The sequence below is a fragment of the Nycticebus coucang genome, chromosome 8, assembly GCF_027406575.1.
Source record: "Nycticebus coucang isolate mNycCou1 chromosome 8, mNycCou1.pri, whole genome shotgun sequence".
Classification (NCBI taxonomy): Eukaryota; Metazoa; Chordata; class Mammalia; order Primates; family Lorisidae; genus Nycticebus; species Nycticebus coucang.
Window position 1 is genome coordinate 26,696,637 of NC_069787.1, and position 22,531 is coordinate 26,719,167.

Consider the following 22,531-nt stretch of genomic DNA (forward strand, 5'->3'; position numbering starts at 1 on the left):
GTTGTGGAAAATAGCTTTTTCTTTTTTTGGTTGTAAAACATCATGCTTACCTGTAGAAAGAGAGTCAGAATGAGGAAGTGGAAAGAAGGGTGTCCAGGAGAGGTCAGGAGCCCTACCCTAGGACTGAGTTTGCCAGTGATTCTCAAGTTGGCCCATTACTCAGTTCTGAAAGCCTGAGATTTCTCATTTATAAAATAGGACAGTGGGACAGGTAGGTTCTTACAGGAGCAGGCCCCTTAAATATTAGGTACCTAGTTAAGTTTCAGTGTCCTAATACCCTTGGCAGGTTTTCTGTGTAAGATATGACCAAAAAGTATAATAATTGAGTCATCCATCTCTGTGCAAAAAAAAAGAAAAGTTATGATAGACATCCGTCTTTCACTGGAAAGAGACCAGTGGGCGCTCGTCTGTCTCACTACTGACCTTGACTCCTGTGCCCTTCTGTTGATTGCAGACACGGTCATGTTCTTGGCACTCACACGTTTCCTTTGTATTTCTTCCCAGTGGTCACTCTTATAGCCCCCTCATAAAAGTGGGACGGGACAAATTTAGCAGCCTGTGGGTCTTTGGGGAGATGGACAGGGATGAGCAGAATTCATAATCTCTTTGTCCTGTTTCCCCACAATTACAAGCTCTCCCTCCTCCCAACCTGGTCCCCTATTGAACTAGGCAGAATTCCTACTTCCTGTGGTACTGGGAACCCCGAAGCAGGTACGAGGAGCTGCTCATTTAACTTCTGTGGATTAGAGTCTGGGTCTTGACAGAAGAAGGTCAATGAACAGTATTAACGACATCCACTTGGAGTGTGTACCTTTCAGGGGCACAAGTTGGTGCCCTGCATGGTACTTTTCCCATTTCACAGTTGAGACTGGAATAAGTTAAATAACGTGGCCAGTGTTACACAGTCAAAGGGGCTAAGCAGGAATTTGAACCCTGGTATGGTAGGTGCTAAAGCCTGTGCTGCTAAGTAGCAAGGTAAGAAGCTAGAATATCACTGATTATTTGTTCATTTATTGATTTGTTTGTTTATTTATTTTTTGGAATAAGACTCTGTCACCCTGGGTAGAGTGCTGTGGCATCATAGCTCACAAAAACCTTAAACTCCTGGCTCAAGTACTTCTCTTGCCTCAGCTTCCCAAGTAGCTGGGACTACAGGCGCCCACCACAGTGCCCAACTAGTTTTTCTTCTTTTAGTAGAGATGAGGTCTTGCTCTTGCTCAAGCTGGTCTTGAACTCCTGAGCTCAGGCAATCCACCGGCCTCAGCCTCCCAGAGTGCTAGGATTACAGGCAAGAGCCACCATGCCTGGCCATCACTGATTATTTTAAAATTTGGAGTCCTCTCTTGGGCCTCCCCTTTGTTTTTCCAGGAAATCTAACAACCCTGGAAGTTAAAAGGTGGAAGTGTTACAGCTGCAACTAGCTTTAGAGGCCAGAGTTCCGGGGCTACAGAACAGAGAAAGCAGAGGCCAGAGCAGGATGGACAGCGCGTCATGCCAAACGATACTGCTAATCTGCTTGTCGTAAAGATTCGTAACTAGAAAATAAGCACATGGCAGCTCGTTGGCTGTAAACTTAACTTACTAATTTGTATTTAGTGCTTTAAAAAAAAAAAAAAAACAAAGACGGGAAACTATAGTAATAAGAAGAAGTAACATCTCTTGTAGAGAATGTAAGAAGATGTTAGAAATTTGTGCTTCGTGAAGTTGGAGCATGTACTTATAGTTAAGGATTAATTTTCACTCACAGAGATCAAAAAGGTCTCGATGAGTAAGATAAGTATCAAGTTTCAGGATTGTTGTCTTTTTTTTCTCCTCCTGCCAGACTGTCTGAAACTTATCTCAAGTATCATGGTAAAAAGAGAAGTGGCAGGGAGACACAAAAATGGAACAGATATATTTTGGGGATAGAATATGAACTGCCTTTCTAAGTGCATATCAGAAGGAGAATTTATTCCACTTGAGTAGGTTTAATGATATAATTTTACCATATTAAATCATAATTGTTCTTTAAAAGAAAATAGAGATGCACGCATTGCTTCTGCCAGGGTGTCCCACTCCATCCAAACAGCATCCTTCCTCCTCCTTGTTGATCTCACCCTTATCTTACACCAGGGCTGATATGTAGTTTTCCTTTGGAAATCGAGTGGGGAGAGAAGAAAAGAAAGAAGAATAGTCTGAAATAAGAGAGTCTGCCTCATGCAATTGCCCTGGCTTTGGCAAAATCATTTCCTGCTATTAGGCTGCCAAGCTAACACTTACGAATAGATGGCATCTCTGATTATGCAGAACCAAATTATTTTTAGAATTTAGATCATATATCAAGATGATCTGGATACCTGGATTAGTCATAATTCAGCCTGGACTGAATAATGTGTGTTGTTGTAGTTGTTGATAATTATTTTAGTAAATACTACTGGCTACTTTTGTAGTTAAATGATTTCTAATCTTGTTGCAATCCCTTCTCCCCACCAAAAAGAGAAAAAAAAGGAAGGGGAGGAGTGGGAAAAAGGAAAGAAAACAATGAGAACACATGCTTGGATTACATATTTGAATGAAAACGGAGTTCAAATAATGCATTTCGTTTTAGCAGACTCTGATTTTACATCATGATCTAAATTAATTCATCTATGAATGTATCACCTATAACTGAGAGGATGAACTTCCATATCTGTCTTTTTTTTAATATCACACAAAATAATACTGAAATTTTTTGACTGATACAAGGCCTAAATGTGGATTTTAAAGACTTTTTTTTTTTAAACTATAATACCTGGCAGTGCCTGTGGCTCAAAGGAGTAGGGTGCTGGCCCCTTATGCCAGAGGTGGCGGATTCAAACCCAGCCCCAGCCAAAAACTGCAAAAAAATAAAAATAAAAAAACTATAATACCTCATACATAAACCTTCTGTAAGATCTTTATCTTATAAACCAATAAGAAAGTAAAAATGCAGCCAAGCCAGTTAATACATAATGCTTTCTTATCTCATGTCTTTTAAGAGGTATGCCAATTTTGGAGATACTAAAATGGAAAGAAAAAAAAGTGCACCTTAGAATCTCTGAAATACAGTGTTTGACATGTTTGTGAGTAATAAAGCCTAAAACAAAAAGCATTCATGAACTGACTTGTTTCCAGTGCCCTATACTTAGAACTTGAATTTCCTCTGGTAGCCCAGGCAGATAGGTGACCCTCCTCCTGAATTTTGGTGGGTTATCTGCTGGTTGAATACATTTAAACTCTCTTTCCTACTAACTGTTCTCTACCACTTTATGGTTCAGTGCCTGAATGTGGCTGTGGCTCAGTAAGTGCTAGAGAACTCTTATGGACTAAGAGCACAAGCTGGTGATCTGAGGCGTATGCAAATAGCCTTTACCCCTCAATGTCTGGTTTAAACACCAGTTTCTCTAGGGATTCTCTGACATCCTGAACTGAAAGTGATCTGGTCTCCTTTTTGAACTCTCACAGCAATTTCTCTTTACTCCCTACACTGTAGATTTCTCACCTCCTTTCAGTGATAACTTCTCACCTGTGTCTGCTTTCCTGTTAGATGGGCAAAAGTAGGATTCCTGTCCCCTTAGTTGGGTGACCCTTCCTGGGCCTGGCATAATAATAAAAAGCAGATTCAGTTGTGTTTGGTGCTTTACATATATACTCTTACCAAACTTCATAAATTGAGGTCAGTATTATAACTATTCCCATTTAACAGATGAAGAACCTGAGGCTGGTGCTTGTACTTATATAAGCAATAAGTAAATATCAAAGGGAGGAAGAAAATGCTGCATATAAATCATTTTGCCTCATACCATTGTTAAGTTTTCCCCTGTCATTATGAGTTTCAAAAATAAATGGGAAACATTTTTTTAAGAATAATATAAAGCTAAGTTTTATTTTTTTTTTAAATAATATAAAGGTAAGTTTTATTTAAAGTGAAATACATTTGTATTTTCAAATTATCTGCCTCCTTTTCTATGAGGTGTTATTTATTTCCTTCTTAATTTATAAGAAATTTTTATGTATCATAAAAATTTGACTTTAGGGCAGTGATTGTAGCTCAAAGGAGTAGGGCGCTGGCCCCATATACCGGAGGTGGCTGGTTTAAACCCAGCCCCAGCCAAAAAAAAAAAAAATATATATATATATATATTTTACTTTATTTCTAGCTTCTGATATGCCAGTATTTCCCCATGTTTCAGTGACATTTTGCCTGTGCTATGCTATTTTAGCCACATTCAGTTTTAATACAGTTGTATTTATCAGTTGTTTCCTTGTGATTCCTAAATTTTTTTGTAATTATATTTGAAAATATGTTCCCACTTCTGAGATGACAAGAATGTTTTTCCTTTAATCATTCAAAAAATGAAGGTAAGGGTAGGATCTTAAAAGTACTTCCCTACCTTGGCACAGTGATCTATTCATTCATGCACTTAACTAGAGAGGAACTCAGCTGAAATGTTCCTGGTCTCAGAAAAGTTACACACTGATGAAGAGAGAGAAATGCCGTATAAGTAAATCTGTAAGCACAATATTTTGGGGTAGTAGAACTGCTGGGTGGAGTGGTGGTGGAGAGGGTGTGATCTCTGAGGGAGGAAGCTTTCAGCTGCCAGCTCCACATTGCCAGCTGTGTGCAGGTACAGGCAAGGGCGTGTCTAGCGAAGGAAACAGCCCTGACGTGGGAAGGGGATCATGAAGATAGCTGGAGGGGCCGCACCATAGTGGTTGTGATGACATTAGATGGAAGTGGACAGGAAGGTGGAGGCAAGATCCCACATTTGAAAGCTGGGCCTTGGCCCTGGGTAGAGTGCCGTAGTATTATAGTTCATAGTAACCTCCAACTCTTGGGCTTAAGCAGTCTTCTCACCTCACCCTCCCGATTAGCTGGGACTACAGGTACCCCCCCCCCCAATACCCAGCTATTTTTAGAGATAGGGTCTCGCCCTTGCTCAGGTGGTCTCGAAATCCTGAGCTCATGCTATCTACCCTCCTCAGCCTTCCAGAGTGCTAGGATTACAGACATGAGCCACCGTGGAATTTGGCTTTTATTCTGAGTACAGTGGGAAGCCTTTGCAGTGGTGTGCATTTACAAAAGATCCCTCTGGCTGCTGTGCAGAAAAGAAATTTGGGGCAGCAAGAAGGAAAGCAAAAGAGAGGGTTATATAGTAAAAATGTACCCATTTGGGCACATTTGGCCTAGCCCCAGAATGCTGGTTAGTAGATCCATGGTTAAACTAAGACTTCTCCAAGTTAGAGGGAGGACACGGTTGCTGTAGCTGAGACACTGGGCATCTCAGGCATCTAGAGTTAATGCTAGTTTGAACCTGGAGCAGAGAGGTGCTTTGTGTGGGGGACCACGCGGAGGCGAGCTGGACAGGTAGCGACCTTGCTTGCTTTGGCACCAGCAAGTAGAGCAGCGCTCATTGGTGATGGATGGCTTTACATTGTTCCCTGCACTGCACTCCGAGGTGGGGGAGGGGCCCGGCCCCGAGGGACGGGAGGAGTCTGGGCTTTCTTGCGCTTGTCTTCCTCTCAGTATCTCGCCAAAATATTAACTGTGTTCCAGCCATGTTGCCGCCTCGGAATCTCACTATTGTTAGTTATGCTCTTATGTACGGTCCTAGTATTGGTATTTTTACATATTTTAAACTCAAAGTCTCTGAATTTGGGGGGAAATGAGATAATTAGAGTAGTTTGCAAAGCTTAGTGAGGCTTTTTTTTTTTTTTTTAAAGAATTGGAAGAGTTGCGTATGTGCAATTATTCTTATAATCCTCTCCTTTGTGAAGGTCCATGAATATTTTTGGCCCAATCAGCATTTTGGGTTTTTTTTTAAAACCTTCATTGTAGAAATGATTCTTCTCCTTGACTTACTTTCCAATCTCAGGAGACAACAATATTTCTCCTGAAAACACAGAGGGTGAGTTAGTCCTGCATGTTTGTGTTTTCCAAGTGTTCCTTTTCTAAGACACAGTCATGAAAAAAACTAGTATTGCTAAGTCATTTTTTAATATAAGGAGGTCCATGTTTGGGCATTGAAATTAATTTTCCTTATCTCACCAAATAGCCACTCTGGCTTTTTTGATTTATTACCTGGGATGGTTCAACAACACTAAAAGCAGAGGACGGGAAGACATCACCTTTCCATGTTGTCATTAGTCACAGCATTAAAAGCATCACCCTGAAGGGACTGCCTTCCCCAGGCTCCCGCTGGGCCAGCACAGCCCCCTGTTTGTTCTCACTTTCTGCACTCAAGACATTGGGCCCATCCATAGATTCTGGGTTACATTTTTCATTTCCTAGTAAGTTGTTGCTTTCCAAACATCCTTTCTGTCTTTCTTCCTAGTATAGTGTAGAAGAACTTACTTAAAATTCACATGTAATCCCCAATTAAAGATAAGTTACCAATGGGGAGAAAATATTTTTAAATCACATTTCCAACAAAAGACTTGTATATAAAATATATAAAGAACAAACAGAAACATTAAAAAAATGGGCAAAAGATTTGAATTGAAATTTCACCAAACAAGATGTAAAAAATTTCACCAAACAAGATGTAAAAAAATTCTTCCGGGCGGCGCCTGTGGCTCAGTGAGTAGGGTGCCAGCCCCATATGCCGAGGGTGGCGGGTTCAAACCCAGCCCTGGCTAAACTGCAACCAAAAAATAGCCGGGCGTTGTGGCGGGCGCCTGTAGTCCCAGCTGCTCGGGAGGCTGAGGCAAGAGAATCGCATAAGCCCAAGAGTTAGAGGTTGCTGTGAGCCGTGCGACGTCATGGCACTCTACCCGAGGGCCGTACAGTGAGACTCTGTCTACAAAAAAAAAAAATTCTTCGACATCAGGGAAATGAAATTAAAGCCACAATGGAAAGAATAGGGAAAAAAATAAACAACCAGGATGCAATATAGGATGTGTGTACCTATTAAAATACCACCTTGATACTGGAGACATTCAGTGTGGATGCATTGCTGGTGGGAATTCAAAAGGGTGCAGCCACTTGGAAAACAGTTGGGCAGTTTCTTAAAGAACAAAACTAAACCTATGGTTATTATATGACCCTGCACCCATGCTCCTGGGTAGTTATCCTAGATGAAACATATAAACTTTGTAGAAGCTTTGTTCATAATCACCCCTTGGGAACAACTTAAACATGCTTCAGTGGGTGAGTGGATATGCAAATTGTGATATCTCCACAGTAGAACAATACTCAGCAAGGAAAAGGGATGGGCTATGAATATACTCAGCCACTTAGAACAATCTCAGAGACAGTATCTGGGGTACAAAAGCCATCACAAAAGATTCATTGCCATCACTGTACGATTCCATACATATGGACAGTTTTGAAAAGACATAACCACAGTGAGACTACGTAGAGACTCTACCAGGGGTTACCCAGAGTCACAGGTAGAGGAGAGGGTGTGGCTATGATGGGTTGGCACAGAGGAGTCTGTTCTGTATCCTGATTGTGCTACTGATATGCATCTTTATGAGTATTAACATTCGTACTGTTCCCCTTACCCTACTCCTATCCTGGGAAGGCCCTGTGTAAGTGCAGATCTCTGCACATGATTCATCCAGCTCCTTCTTAGCATCCCAGCCCCTTCTGCCAGGTTCTGAAAACTTGGGATCACTTTTGTATTTCTACCTGGGACACTCAGCCTTTTTCCCAGAACCTCTCCTGCCCACTTCCCTGCTCACCACCTGCCCTGGCTAGTGGAAGGCATCATTCCCAGCTCTGGTGTGGACAGTATAGAGTGGGGCGAGGAATAGCCTCTGAACACCCAGCCCTGGCGGTTTCAGGCCCCTGGCAGGAGCCCAGTGCCTGGCTCTTGTTGCCTGGTTACTTGCCTGCCTTGCACACTTAGGCTGTGAGTTTGAGGGAGCCTGATTGATTCTCCTGCTCACTCTCCAGCCCAGACAGGCCACAGAGAGTCCAGTCTGTGCACTAGAGATAGAGTCAGCCTTTGTTTTGTTTGACTTTGCCTTCTTCTGGCCGCTTCTGTTTCTGATGCTCTTGCTGAAATTCCTCAGCTTTTCATGCTCCTTCAGCAGAGGAATCTTCGCTGATTTTGCCCAAACTACTTGTTAAAGAGCAATAAACCATGGTTTTAAGACCTATATACCCCCACCCCCACCCTGCTTAAAGTAAAAGTAAAATCATATGGCAAAATCAGTGGTATGGAGTTTTCTCTTTTTTTAATCAGAGGTTAGATTTATAAAGTGTACTATAAACAGGCGTTAGTGGTAAAATCCTTATAACAAATATATTTTTACATATTTACTAACCTCCAATTTCCATATTCCCTTGGGGGGACAACAGAACTTCTGTAAAAAATAAAATCAGCTTCTATTTTGTATAATCCGTAGCAACAGTAAAAGTAATAATAACTCTTAAATTGGTGCTTTCAGAGTACCTGACTGTGTCTTAAGAAGTACTTCATAATTTTAAATCCCTGCTCACAACAGTTCAGGAGGAGGTAGTGTTGCTATTTCCATTTTATGTAAGAAAACTGTGGTATGGAGTGATCTGATCACTTGGCTAAGGAGTGGTGCTGGGATTTGAACCCAGGCCCTTGGTTTCATCTTCCAAAAGACCGTGCAACAAAGGGCAGAAAGAAAACAGGAGATGGAGATGGATGTCCCTCATCAGGGACACATGCAGCCCTCTTTCCACCTTTTCCCAGAAAGGTATCTCTGTACCCTTTCCATGGGCTGCCAAGAAGATCTACATTTTTTTCCAGCCAAGGACAATTCCATATTCGTCTTGCTCGTTATTAGAATAGGTAATTAGAAAAGGAAGCTAAAAATCGAAGGGGCCCAGGAAAGATACAGGACAAAAAATTAACTTGAATTGCACTTTACAACTTTCAGAGTGTCCTCCACTGTGTGTTTTCCTGAGATGTCTCTCATCCCCACCCGTTGTCATCACACCTTTTTAGAGAAAACAAGGAACGGCTTCCCTGGGTTTACCTTGTTGGTCCATGCGGGGCCAGAATGCAAACCCTACCCTGTGTGGGCTTCAGCTCCGCTGTCCCTCTTTCCCTTCTCTCCCATTTGAATTCTTATTCATTAAGTCAGAGAAACTTTTATATACACTAATAGGGACAGGCAATGCAATTTCATATCTTTTCCCACATGTATCAGTTTTCTCTTGCTGCATAACAAATTGCCACAAATTCAGCAACTTAAACTGACACTTGGTAGCTCACAGTTCTGTAGGTCAGAAGCCTAGCGGCAGCACAGCTAGAACCTCTGCTCAGAGAATCCAAAGGCTGCAGTCCAGGTACAGTATATCAGTTGTGCTGAGTTCTCATCAGGGGCCTCCAGGGAAGAATCCGCGTCTAAGCTCATCCAGGTTGGTCGAGTTCAGTTCCTTGTGGTTGTAGGACAGAGATCCCCATTTCCGTGCTAGTTGTCAACCTAGGCCTGCTAGCAGCTGCCTGGCCCCTTCCATCATGAAGCCTGAAGTGACACAGTGGATCTTTTTCATGTTTCAAATATCTCACATCCTCTGTCCCTGATCTTTTTTTTTTTTTTTTTGAGAATTTTAGGCAGCACGTGTTTTTTTGTTTGTTTGTTTTGTTTTGTTTTGTTTTAAACAGAGTCTCATTGTGTCATCCTCCATAGAGTGCTCGGCGTCACAGCTCACAGCAACCTCCAACTCCTGGGCTCAAGCAAGTCTCCTCCCAAATAGCTGGGACTACAGGTACCTGCCATGATGCCGGGCCATTTTTTTGTTGTAGTTGTCATTGTTGTTTAGCAGGCCCTGGGCTAGGTTCGAACCTGCCAGCCTCGGTGTATGTGGCTGGTGCTGTAACCACTGAGCTATGGGTGCTGAGCCGGCAGGACATGTTTTGTTTACACACTTTGTTTTGTGTACAGATTGAGTGGAAGTTACGAGTGTACTCTCTGCCCAGATAGTGCACACTGTACCTAATAGGTGTGAATTTATGCGTTACCCCCTCTTCTCTCCTCCTCCCCTGCTCAGTCTCTGAACTTTGAACTCTAGGTTCAAGGGTTTCTGATTCTGTCAGGCACACTCAGGTAATCTCCCTCTCATAAATCAGCTGCTTTGGGACCTTAATTACAACTGTAAAATCCCTTCACGTAACACCTGGATTTGTGCTGCTTCACATAGACCAGGCTTAGGGATGTGGGAGTCTGCATCGAGTTCTGCTTACCACGTTTTGCGACGGCATTTAAGGAAGGTAGAGGCAGACAGGAACCAGAGCCAGCTCCAAGGTATTTGTTGTTCATAGTAATTACTTTAGTGCTTTTAGAGGGTTTTTTTTGTTTTTGTTTTTTTTTTTACCAACATCGATGCATTTTGTACTTACTAGGTCATTTGATTGCATGTTTTGTAGTCTGCGTACATCTGTTTACCTTAGGACAATTGAGGAGGAAGTGAAGTGGAGGCGAGATGAGTTGAACAACACACTGCACATCACTCAGTATCCAATAAGTTTATTTCCTTTCTATCCTTCTATCCTTTATTTTCAGCCTCTGTGCTCCATCTACTTGAAGCTGCTCTTTGGCTATTTGATTCCTTTTCTACTTTTGGATTTCATAGTAAATATCACCTCCTCATGGATGAATTTCTGAATGGACTTACCCTATAGTAGGTTACAAACTGGAAATTAGGTGACGTTCTCTGATGCTTCCTTTGTTGCAGCTCTCTGATTATTTCTGGATTTGTTGATTGCTTGTGTCTTAAGTCTGTCTCCCACCAGGCTACAGTGTCAGAGAGAGAAGGGCCATATCTGTCTTGTTCTCCCCTATGACCCCCGGTGCCTAGACTGTGGTTAGTACAAAGTAGATTCGAAAAATTATGTGTTTAATTGGTGTGTAAATGGAAAGCAATGTTATGGTCCTGTAGAATGGTTAACTTTAACATTTGTTTCAAAAAGTTGCTAGAGAAGTGAAACCAAGTTAACTATGAGGTCACTGTTAAAGCATTTATTGTTTGAAAGGGACCTGATTGAAAGTTTCAGAGTACTGGAGAAAGAAAGGAGACTATACAAACGGTAGAGCCGGCAAGGAGCATGCTGTCCTTCAAAACTGCAGTGCCACGGAGAGGTCAGGGGCGACAGGTCTTTCAGGTCATGGGCTGTCTGATGTTGCGATCATGGTTTCTTGGCAAAGTTTTAATACTCCAAGACAGATCCCTCTTTCCACCCAGCTCCTCTTTTGGACAGCTCCTCTCTGACTCTCTCATAATCTTCTTTTCACCTCCAAGCAGTCATACTAATTAAAAATCCACTCAGAAGGTATTTGGCGTCAAACAAGATAATCTACCACTCCGAGCCTGTTTTCCTCCTCTGTAAAATGGGTATGACAGTTCCTACCTAGAAAGGTCATTGGAAGGATAAAAGGATAGTGAAGGCAAATGCTTGACACGTCCTGAGATTGATAAATGCTATTTGCATTGTTATAAGACTGTATTATTTTAAACCACACTGTGCAAATCTGGTGGGGAATTGAAATGCTCATCTTAACAACAAATAGTTTTGGAAGTTACAGGTTGAGTATCCCAAATCCAAAATCCAAAAGGCTCCAATATCGGAACATTTCTGAGCTTTAACATGATCACACAAGTAGAAAATTCCACCATGACCTCATATGACAGGACGCAGTCAAAATGCAGTCAAACTTTGTTTCATGCACAAAATTATTAAAAGCAGTTTATAAAATTACCTTCAGTCTATGTGTGCAAGGCACATATGAAATATAAATGAACTTTGTGTTTATACTTGGGTCCCATCCTCAATGTATCTAATAATATATATGCAAAGATTACAAAATCTGAAATCTGAAACACTTCTGGTCCCAAGCATTTCACATAAGGGATATTCACCCTTATAAAAAAGTTACAGTAGATTGTAAGGTCATTGGAGGTGATATTGTACTTAATTTATTTTCATCATCATATTTTAAGTAAGGACCACCTACTTTCAGATCTTTAGATTGACATACATTTCACATACAATTACATTGAACACAATTTATCTTTTCTTTTTTTTTTTCAATGATTCTTAAAGGCATTTTGGAAACTTGTAGTGTCTCTAGGTTTTATTATGAACTCCAGTTAACATTTTGGTATTGCTGTTTAGAAGTATTGATTCGTCTGGAAGTATTGAGTCTGGAAAACAACACCTACCTATTCACCTTTTCTCATTCCTTACTACAAAACATAAAAATTGCCTGTTTGAAGCCAGGCTAGGTGGTTCATGCCTGTAATCTTAGCACTCTAGGAAGCTGAGGTGGGAGGATCAGTTGAGCTCAGGAGTTCACGACCAGCCTGATCAAGAGCCAGACCCTTTCACTACTAAAGATAGAAAAAACTACCCGGGAATGGTGATGGGTGCCTGAGGTCTCAGCTACTGGGGAGGCCAGCTGAGACAGAAAGATGGCTTGAGCCCAGAAGTTTGAGGTTGCTATGAGCTAGGCTGAGGCCAAAGCACTTTAGCCTGTTTAACAGAGTGAGAGACTCTTGTCTCCAAGCAAAAGAATTTTTTTCTTTTCTTTTTTTTTTTTTTTTTGCAAAAGAATTTTTTTTTCTGTTACATTAAATGCACACTGGTTTACCTCTACCAAATCCCATCTCTACTTGGTTGCCTTCTCGGGGTGAGGACTGTCTTTCCCAGGCTTGTGGCTGGGAAGTAAAGGAACTGGCCGTGTCAGGAACATCAATAGACGGAGCCCAGGAGCCACAGTCAGTGGGGCTTCCACAAGCTTATTTCCCATAAAGGACCAAAAGTTGTCCCAAGTCATTCACATTTCACATCGGACCATTTTGGGGAGTAACAAGGACAGAGTAGATCAATTAACATTTTTATTTTTTAAGTCATTCTTAAAGGACATTGTCAATGAATCCTCAAGTCAGGTTAAAGAGTAATATCAAATGTGATGACGGAATTGTTGAGGCAGCTTCTGTTGCAGTATTTATTGTGGGTATCATTTCTGTACTCAAAGCTTCTCATTTATTTTGCCTGTCTTTTAATTCAGTGAGTGTGATTTAGAGAAGCCAGTGCTCTGGCTTACAGTGGCATTGTCAGTCTGAATTTCAGATTTAATTCCAGCAGTGTGAGCCCGGAACGGTGGGCCAGCGCACTCCGCTTTGCCCCTAATTAGCTGAGAGAGCGTAGACAGCTGGCTCCCTGTCTCTCTGCATGCCCCGGTTTCCTCTCCTGTAAAATGGAACTATTCGCTTCTTATCTGAGGATTGTAATAATTAAAGGAAACTTCCTATAGATATGCAAAATAAAATGTTACTAGCGTGCAAATGCTTTTATTTTTATTTTAACCCAAATAAATATGCAGAATCAGGATGCGGTTTTCATCCTTATTGGCATCAGTTCATCATATTTCTAGGTGATGTATGTGGAAGTGATTATAGGTAATAAATATCTTTTTTTTTTTTAACTTATTGCAGAGGCAGTTTTTCCACTGTTAATGAGGGTAATTTGACTTGGTTGAAGGATTGCAGTTTTAAGAATTAATGCAGTAATCCAATTCAAAGATTTAAAGAGATCTAAGATTTTTCACAGGTCGCATGCTAGTGAATGTGCTCCTCTCACATAGCAAGCAGCTAATGGACTTGAACGCCAGTCTGTCATTTACTGTTCCCTCACTGCCTAGCAGCTTTGCCCTTGGTAGTGAGTATACTTTCCAAGCATTGCAGGTTATTTAGAAGTGTGGTATATTTGTAACACTTTCAAGAGATAGTATCCTATTTCCCATAGCCTCTAATTACTATAAAAACTGGGGTTATCTTTCTTAATTACATGTTTGAATCCTAATCTGCTAAGGTCTGAGGAATATCAGGCCCAGAGGAGCTGCCTTCTAGCCTTTCTTTTTTCAGAGGAGGGCCTTTTATTTTTTAAAATGTATTTTTAAAAAACTAATTCATGTATCATTGTATTCATACGTATAGGTTAATTCACGTGAATATAAAGGTTACATGCATCCTATTCATAACTTTCCATTCTTGATAATGACGTATCATTAACAGTTAACAATATTTTTGTAAAGGCTTATTTGTAAAGGATGTTGGAAACGCTTTTGTTTTCCCAATCCTATTATGTTCCTAAATATCAAAAATCCCATTTTGAGGCAATTAGAAGCATTTGCTTCTTCCTCCACGTGTGTTCTCCAGACAGTGTCACCATTCTGCACACACAGGAACCTTTGTTCCGTAATTAGAAAAAGGACTAGAGCTCATTAATTGTGGTTCCAAGTGGTGTCTGCTCGAACACTGAGGCAATAATGCATTACTAGGGAGATCCAGCCTAAATCTGGGAGGCTCTCCACAGTTCTAAGAACTGTGAAAAGATAAATAAATAGCCAAGGGTCCTTGTCCTTAAGGGCCTGGCCAGCCGCTCATCAATTTTAAAGCCAAAGAGATTTCTGTACTCGCTGGAGAAGAGAGAGGGGAGAAGCCACTACTTGTACAGAAATCTAGAACTTTACCTTTATTAAAAGCCCATGATCTTGCAAAACAAAACAAAAACAGAGGCTAGGCTCTGGTGGCTCACGTGTAATCCTAACACTCTGGGAGGTCAAGGCTGGTAGAAAACCTGAGCTCAGGAGTTTGAGACCAGCCTGAGCAAGAGCAAGACCCCATCTCTACTAAAAAAAAAGAAAAAGAAAAACTAGCTGGTGTTGTGGCAGGCACCTGTAGTCCCAGCTACTTGGGAGGCTGAGACAAGAAGATTGCTTGTGCCCGAGAGTTCCAGGTTACTGTGAGCTGTGATGCCATTGTACTCTACAGAGGGCGACAAAGTGAGAATCTGTCTCCAATAAATAAACAAATAACCAACAAAACAGGTCAGAAATCTCCATTGGAGTTTTTGATATGCTAGTGGGCACCATCTAGATACATTTAGATGTTATTGAAATTGGATGAATTGTTGGCAAACACAATAGAATGTTTTCTGGGCTAATTTTCACTGCTGGCATTGGGCATCAGAAGAGTTGCAAGGGTTTTGAAAGCTTAAACTCCCAAACTGCATTGGCAAAGCCTCAGGCTGCATCAGTTATCAACAAAGAGCCCTAATTTCCACAACAAGAACGGGCATTTCTCCAGCCTCTAGGAAACTTCATTCATCTAATATCCCCAGAAATATGAACACTGCAAATGGTGGACCCACCTCACTGGTCAAGATCCCGGTTCCAGCAGCAGAGAAGTGAGCACACGAGTGAAAAATCTCAGACTACATGCATGGTGTTTTCTGTATCTTGGCTGGGCAGGCAAAGAAGCACTGAAATAATAAAGGAACCAGAAGAATAGAGCAAAATGTCAGTTTAAAAGCCAGAGGTTGGAAATATGGAGCACTTAAAGATCAGTTCGTTTTCTCTTTGGGTTTGTCCAGTTGGATCACTCTCTGGAAGGAAAAGGACTGAGGGGCCACTAGGTAAGTCTCAGATCCTCTCCCAACACCCCACGCACCAGCTCCCTCCTCATTTCTTGCCTTTTCCTTCCATCCCTGCCAAAGGATAAATTGCCCTCATCCTGCTAATGCTGATGGAAGACATTATTAACAAAAGGGAGTGCTTCTTAAAGGAAGCTGAAATCTGGCAAGTGGAGGCATGACACCCTTATGCAGATAGTCACATAGGTCAGAAATGGCAAATAAGGAAACAAATACTTCCTGAAATGCTCTGCCATTTAAAGAGACATATCTAGCTTGCAATATATATGTACGCACACATATATTTTCCCTCTACCAGTAATCTTTTTTTAATGTTGTATTTCTCAGGGAAAGAAAAATAGATTTTAAAATGTAAAAACCTGTTCTTCAATTGAGTATGCAAAAAATCTCATTGCAGTATTTATTCTAAACCTGCTCTCGTAATGTTCAGTCAAGGAGAAAACAGCAAAAAACAGTTGTTGATGGACTTAGCACAGAACTGGATTAAATAAGCATTAGTCTACTGAAGCTGATTACAGGAATATGAAAATGCAGTATCTTAATGGTACATATTTTTATGTGGCAGCTAGTTGCCTTTCATTTTGCAGCTAATATGTCTATTCTTATGAGTCATTTACTTCTTTAATTACCTTTTGCAGGCAAGGCACCATGGTATATTAATGTGAATGATTTTTACTGCCAGTTTATCATACAATGCCCCAGAAGTTGAAAAGCGTAATTGACTTGGAAGAACAGCTCATGAAGGAAACAATATTTAGTGGACAGTTTTCCTTGTACTCTCTGTTGACGTTTATGAGTTTACACTATGCTAAAGGAGTAATAAACACAATTTTCTTTCAATAACAGGAAAGGGTAGCTTCTAAAATACATTTGTGGAAAACACACACTTGTTCATTTCTTGAATAATAAAAAAATAACGCATTTTCAGTGATAAGACTTCTCAGATTGCCAATTGAATTAAACCTTTGAAGGTACATTTATAACCTGTCTCAGAGCTTTAGGAGGTATTAGGGTTCATGTGATTGCATTGATTTAATGAATACTTAAATTGTATACAGATTGGCGTAAATCACCTTTACTTCTAGATGTGGGTGGGACTATTTGGTACTGTCTTCTCAACTTCTCAGAGAAGGGAGAGCAGGAAGGGAACTTGGGAATTGGGAATGGTCTGAGGAAAGATTTCCTTTGGGAGAGAGGGCAAGTCTGACAGTACACATTGGGAAAATGATGCTTTCATCAATACAGTTCCTTAGGCACTGTGGCCTTTGAATAGTTAAAGAGTTGGGTGGGTTGTTGCTGTTTCAGAGTCTGGAAAGTTACCTTTACTTGGGCAGTTTTGTTTTCACCATCCCTTTACACAATTTCCTTGTCCCTAAGCTGGTTCACTGGCTCTGGGCAGGCCTTAGTTTGGCACATTGGTTTAGATGGAGTTAAACTTTTCACAGTTTTCTGGATTGTTTGCAGTTCAGTCCTTTGCAACATAATGAAAGTTTTCTAGCCATCTGTTGTTAAGCTGGCGGTGAACAAGGCCAGTATATCCAAACAAAGTTCTGGCCTGCTGTAAACTGAACCTGTCAGTTTAGCATAGCTTTGCTGACCCTTCAAGGAAATGCAGCAGCCCTTGGTACCAGGCACTCAGCACTTAGAACTTTCACAGGGGAACTGTTTGGGGGCTAGTGGGTAGCCTGTTTACTTTTTCCCTCTGTGTTCCTGTCACTGGCTTGAACTAGTTTATATTAATACTTAATCTTTAAATGGATACTCATCCCCCATTCTTTTTTAGGGGGTGGGGCATTACTTCTTAATAAGGGATTATAACTTCTAGAACAAGGTCTGAGTGTCTATAAATGTGTGTGAGGTGGCTGTGATGGGAAAGGACGTTCTGTGCTATTATTTTCATTTTTTTATTTTGTCTTTCATTGTTCTAGGGAAATTATGAGAAAGCTCCTATATTTATTACTTAGCTTATCTAATTAAATTTTTGTCACAGCTTTAAAAAGGATTTTTTCCTCCTTTCTTCTGTATTTGGTATTTTATCATCAGAAGTTCATACACAGCATAGCTTAGCAGAGCAGCAGTTAGACATTACTCCCTGCTGTGCGGTATTACCTGCTTCTCTGTTCTCATTTACAAGGTGTAGCTATTGCTTTAAATTGCCCAGCTTAACCTTAAAATAATTTCATTGTTCTGTGGTATTTTTTCATTCCGTCGTAAACATTTAATTCTTATTTTCTGCTCAGTACTGCTTCCTTGGTTATATATGAAATATTCCTATATATCCAGGTCCTTGAGAATATCCATCTATCCCTAACACCCGTCTAGACCTGCCCCCGAACTTTGTGGGTTTCCTTTTGTTAATGACACCTTGTGGGTGATGATAAGTCATTGCCTTAGCTTTGTTGTCATGTATTTCCTGTCCAGCTTTGGTTATATCTGTGCGCTGTTAAGGGAGGCCCTTGCTAAACCTCTGTGTCCATCCAAGTCATTAAAATATCCACTGTTGTCGAATAACTATTTGGGCCACTCTCAGAGTCACTTTAGCCTCTCTAAGAAAGAAGCAGACCCCAGTCCCACACAGCCACGAGGTTAAAAAGAAAAACAAACAACAAAAAAAAAAACCCCAAAAACCAAACCCACGAACGCCTGTCCATTTGTCTAAAGCACCAATCTGAGAAGGTTTGGGCTTAACTTCAACCGCAATCAAGGAATATACAAAGGTCAAGAATTCCATAAATGGGGGCAGACGAAGCCAAGAACAGGCAGGAGACACAAGCCTTCCCCTTTAAGGGACAAGGATTATTCCAGGAGTGAAAAATATTTAATTCAAAATTTAAATGAGTGCACTTACTTGAAAATACCATAGAGTCATAATCTGTTTGTAAGGTGACTGACATATAAAGTGCTTTTTTGTTGTAAAGTTTAAAAAAAAAAAGTATTCAGGGTAGAGTTTCGGGTGTAAAATGTCAGGTGCAGTGTAACGTACTCAACTCCAAGAGTCAAGCAAATAACCTTGGTATTTAGGACACTGCCTTTTAAGAACATGAAATTGAAATTGTTTTGTTGTGCGTCCTTGTATTTATTTATTTATTTATTTTTGAAGGAGGACTACATTAAGAGGTCACCTATTAGCTGTGTTTTTGCTGTCTAAAACTCAGCCTTTCTGTCTATTAAAATCAAACCACTGTGTAAACATTCCAGTGTTGTTCTTGGTCTCTACAATGGCCATGGGATCAGGTTTCACCTGCCTGCACATCTTCAAGCAATTAGAGCAATTAGCGCGAAGCCATTTCACATTCAAGGATTCAAGGTCTATGGTGACATTCAAGTCCAGGAGAAGTCTGAAAGGGAGAGGAGGAAGAGGCCCAGAACAAGACTACTATTCCGTGGCCCTGAGCAGACAATTTCTCTTTTAAAAATGGTAGCTCTTTGATGATGTTATTATGAAGTTTTTAAATGACATATCAAAAGTTGTTTATATCACAAAAACCCAGCCATCATTTAATTACACTAATGAAGGTCTTTATACGTGGCAGATTTTTTTAAAAAAGGACGTTTAATGGCCATGAGAAATAGAATGTTGCTGTTCCCTGCATCACAGTGGTGGCAGCATTTTTTGCAGAGGAAGAATATATTCCATAATGTATAAGGGGATTTGCATTTCTCTTTTCACAGTAAACCTCCCTATGTTTGGGGTAAATGTAACAATTACAGCAACATGGAATATTTAGTTGGGAGATTTCTGGAGTAAGTGTTGAAAGCAACTATATTTGTTTGCTTTTTTTTTTTTTAAGGTTAGAGAAGAACAGTGGCAACTTTAACAGATTGAACTAGTATAGTTTAAAGAAAAATCAACTTGAGCATATCTGATAAGTGAACAGGCATGACAGAAAGTATCTTTTCCGTTTAAAAACAGTCTGAGAATCTAATAGGGCTTTTGTTTGTTTGTTATGTTTGTTTTTTACATTTGTAACTTAGTTACCCAGGAATCTTGTTTGCACAAGGCAAATCCTAAACTGATTACAGCTTTTTAAATTGGTTTGTACATTTTAAAATCCATATTTTACTCTTGGTTTATTATGCAAAAAAGGAGGGGAGGCACTAATTTTAAAAAATCCTAGCATGCTGCAAAAGAAAATCTTGCTCTGCAGTCCCAGAGGGTGTTCGCAATCAGGAATAACCGCAGGCTAAATTATAATGTGGAATTCTGTTGCCCTTTAACCTGATGCTGCCTGTTTCCATTCAGTGTTTGTTAACAAACACCTCTAAGTAAAAAATTGTTAGGAGAATTACTTTTTTTGTTATATGCACTGACTTTAATTAAAATAAGAGGCTTTACTTCAAAAAAAAATGAATTGTATGCCTCTATGAAAGTTCTTGCAGTAATTCCTTTGAGGCTTTACTAGGTGTTGGCCTAGAAGCTACTAGATGTCCACCAGTCACATGTTATCTGCTGTGCGAGTGACTGAGGCTGGAGCTTTTGTGTTCATTCAGTCATAAGCTACTTTAGGGAACTGGACTGCTCAGAGCCCTCTAGCCCCCTGGCAAACTACTAACAGCCCTTCTGTTGAAAGGTGGTTTTCCTAACTGCCCGTGTCCACGGTGCCCAGGCTGTGTGCCTTTCCATACTACCTCTCAGACCAGCTGCAGGGATGCTAATACAATGCTGCATGTTGGACACCGAGGGAGGTAGGAGTCTGCCTTTCCTCTGCTCCTTGCAGATGGATTGCTCAGAAATCATTTGCTGGACCAGCTGAGTAAGAGAGGAACATTTGCATTGGATACTCCACCCCTCCTAAAAACGTGGAGAGGCAGGCATGGGGGCCCTGTGGGGCTCAGGAGGGGAGAGGAGCCAGTAAACCAGATCCTTGCCTTTCCCACCCCCAGCCTTGTCCTCTCTTTCTATGATCTGCCTTTTGAACTGTTTTTGTGGCTGATCAGTTCCACCTAATATGTCTCTTGATTTCTGCTATTGTAATACTCAGGCGACATGCTGTTCTCTTCATTTTTATAAGCTTTAGATGCTTCTGCCTGTCATATTCTGGCGGTTTATCTTCAGCGTCTGGATTTGCTTTCAGACTTGAATGTCTATCAAGCTGCCATTGCTTTGAATGTGAGATCAAAAGAAGATGAATTCCAGTAAAAAATTTCCTTCTATGAAGAAAAGATTGGGGCCTATGTAAACATCCCACTGACAGCTTCCAATGAGTTATTTTAGCCGAGTATTAGCACCTGGATGACAGACAGTCCAGCATTCCACGCTAAATAACAAATCAGTTGCTTCCGTGGCAGAAGAGCATTGCCGTAACAGCAATACACTTTCGGAAGGAATACTTTTCTTCCTCCTTTTTTTTTTTTTTTTAATTGAATATGGCTGTTCAACCTTCATCCTATTTTTCAAACTGACTTGCTGTGCCTTCAGTTTACTTTTCTTTACAGTATCTGTCAAGTTACTGCAGTGACAGAAGACAGGAGTTTGATAATTACTTTGGGGTGGATTAAGAAGTGTTCAAGTAGGTAAACTAGGCATCTTGAGATAAACAGGTAGTTTTGGTTGATGGCAGAGAAGGGAAAGGAAAACATAAAGGAAACGCAGCCAAAGCAAGACACACATCATATCCCTAGAATGCGGGATGATGTGATCTTTAGAAATATATGTGACATAATCCTCCAAAGTCTAAAAAATCTGAACATTCTTTCTTCCTTTCTTCTTCTTCTTCTTTTTTTTAAAGCATCCTGCCTATGTAAATGTCACCACAAAAATATCTCCAGAGCAGGTTTCCCGAAACCCTGTTGGTGTGTATTTGTCTGCGTGAATGAGCTGTGTTTGGCTAGGGCTTGGTCTAGCCAGGGCACACTGCATGTGCTGTGTCGCTGCCTGCAGACCTGGAAGGGTTGAGGTACGTGTGGCATTAATAGATTGCTTTAAGTGCTAAATGCAACTTTAAAAATTACCTGCAAGCTCGAACTGATCTTTCAACTTTGAAAGTGAAGAATTACTTGAGGAATTCTTGTGGTTTCTTTGTCATTTAGTGAGAGCCCGGCCAGCTACTGTGGAGGCAAACCTCAGGGAGGCTTGCCTACAAAGGGCAATGTTCCAGTGTGTTTTCTCCTCGAGTGTGCTTCAGCCACACAGCACTTCCTGTTTATTCAAACATCTTTTTTACCACTCGGCAACCCCCGCTTCACAGAAACAGCCAGAACCCATCTACAGCAAGAAGACGGAAATCCAAAGGCAGACAGTGCGAGCTCCCTTCGTCAAACTCTGCATTTTCTCTGTAAGTGCCCAGAGAGAAAAAAAAACATTTTTGCTGGGTTAAACTTTTAAGCTAGGGAGCTGTTCTTGCGCGGACATTCTCTGAAGGGCAAAATAAGATGATCCAACTTGTTTACTGGGTTTTTTTTTCTCTCTCCTCTCCCACTCCCCCACCCTCCCACCAATGGCTTTTTTTTGCTTTTAGAGATTTGAGGTGAACAACCGGTTCCTTCTAACTTCTTGCTTAATTCCACTCTTGCTCTCAAATGTGTCTTTGGATATAATCAGCTAAGCAAGCAGCTGGGTGTTGTCAGGGTATAGCCTGAATGTAGATTAGAACCTCTCTCTGCTTCTTGTGACGTTGTTTTGTGTTCCATCCTTTTTCTTTCTGTGATCACAAGTATTCAGAGAATATGGGGATGGTGCCTTTGTAGTTCTGTGTTTACGGAATTGTCCTCTGATGTTTTGCATCATGCCACCGTCACCGTTTGTGAATCGGTCTTGATAATATTTGTACCAATTTCATGCCAATAAAAGTCAGACTGCTGAAACACGCATGGTCATTATCTCATTCATATCAGTATTGTTTAAATGGAGGGGGCTGCACAAGGAAAGAGAAAGCCTGCCTCACTTTCGGGGATGGTTGTTAACTTTGATGTTGGGAGGCTCTTTACAAAATTCTCATTGTGGGTAATTAGTATGGCAGGGAAAACCCTCAGACTCCAGCTGCCCCTCTGCTCTGTGTGGAAGAATGAGGTAACTGCTCCTCTCAGTCCTTTCTGTTGAAATGACTTTTTAAACACATGGTTTGGCATTTTTTAAAAGGTTCCACCTTTTCCTGTCTATAGTCACTCCTCTTGCC

At 40.8% G+C, this 22,531-nt stretch overlaps 1 protein-coding gene across 14 annotated transcripts in view; it reads left to right on the forward strand.

The window, feature by feature from the left end:
• FOXP1 (forkhead box P1) overlaps positions 1 to 22,531 on the forward strand; it is a 616,360-nt gene that overhangs the window by 425,225 nt on the left and 168,604 nt on the right. For 3 of the 14 annotated variants that reach the window (XM_053600803.1, XM_053600805.1, XM_053600804.1), the window contains exon 1: positions 21,247 to 21,691. The exons of 10 other annotated variants lie outside the window; for them this stretch is intronic. In XM_053600803.1, coding sequence (XP_053456778.1) covers positions 21,506 to 21,691 — 186 coding nt within the window. In that variant the 5' untranslated portion in view covers positions 21,247 to 21,505. Of the gene's footprint in view, positions 1 to 10,109; positions 10,228 to 21,246; positions 21,692 to 22,531 lie in introns of those variants that run through there. One more of the 14 variants, XM_053600817.1, reaches the window with a different exon arrangement.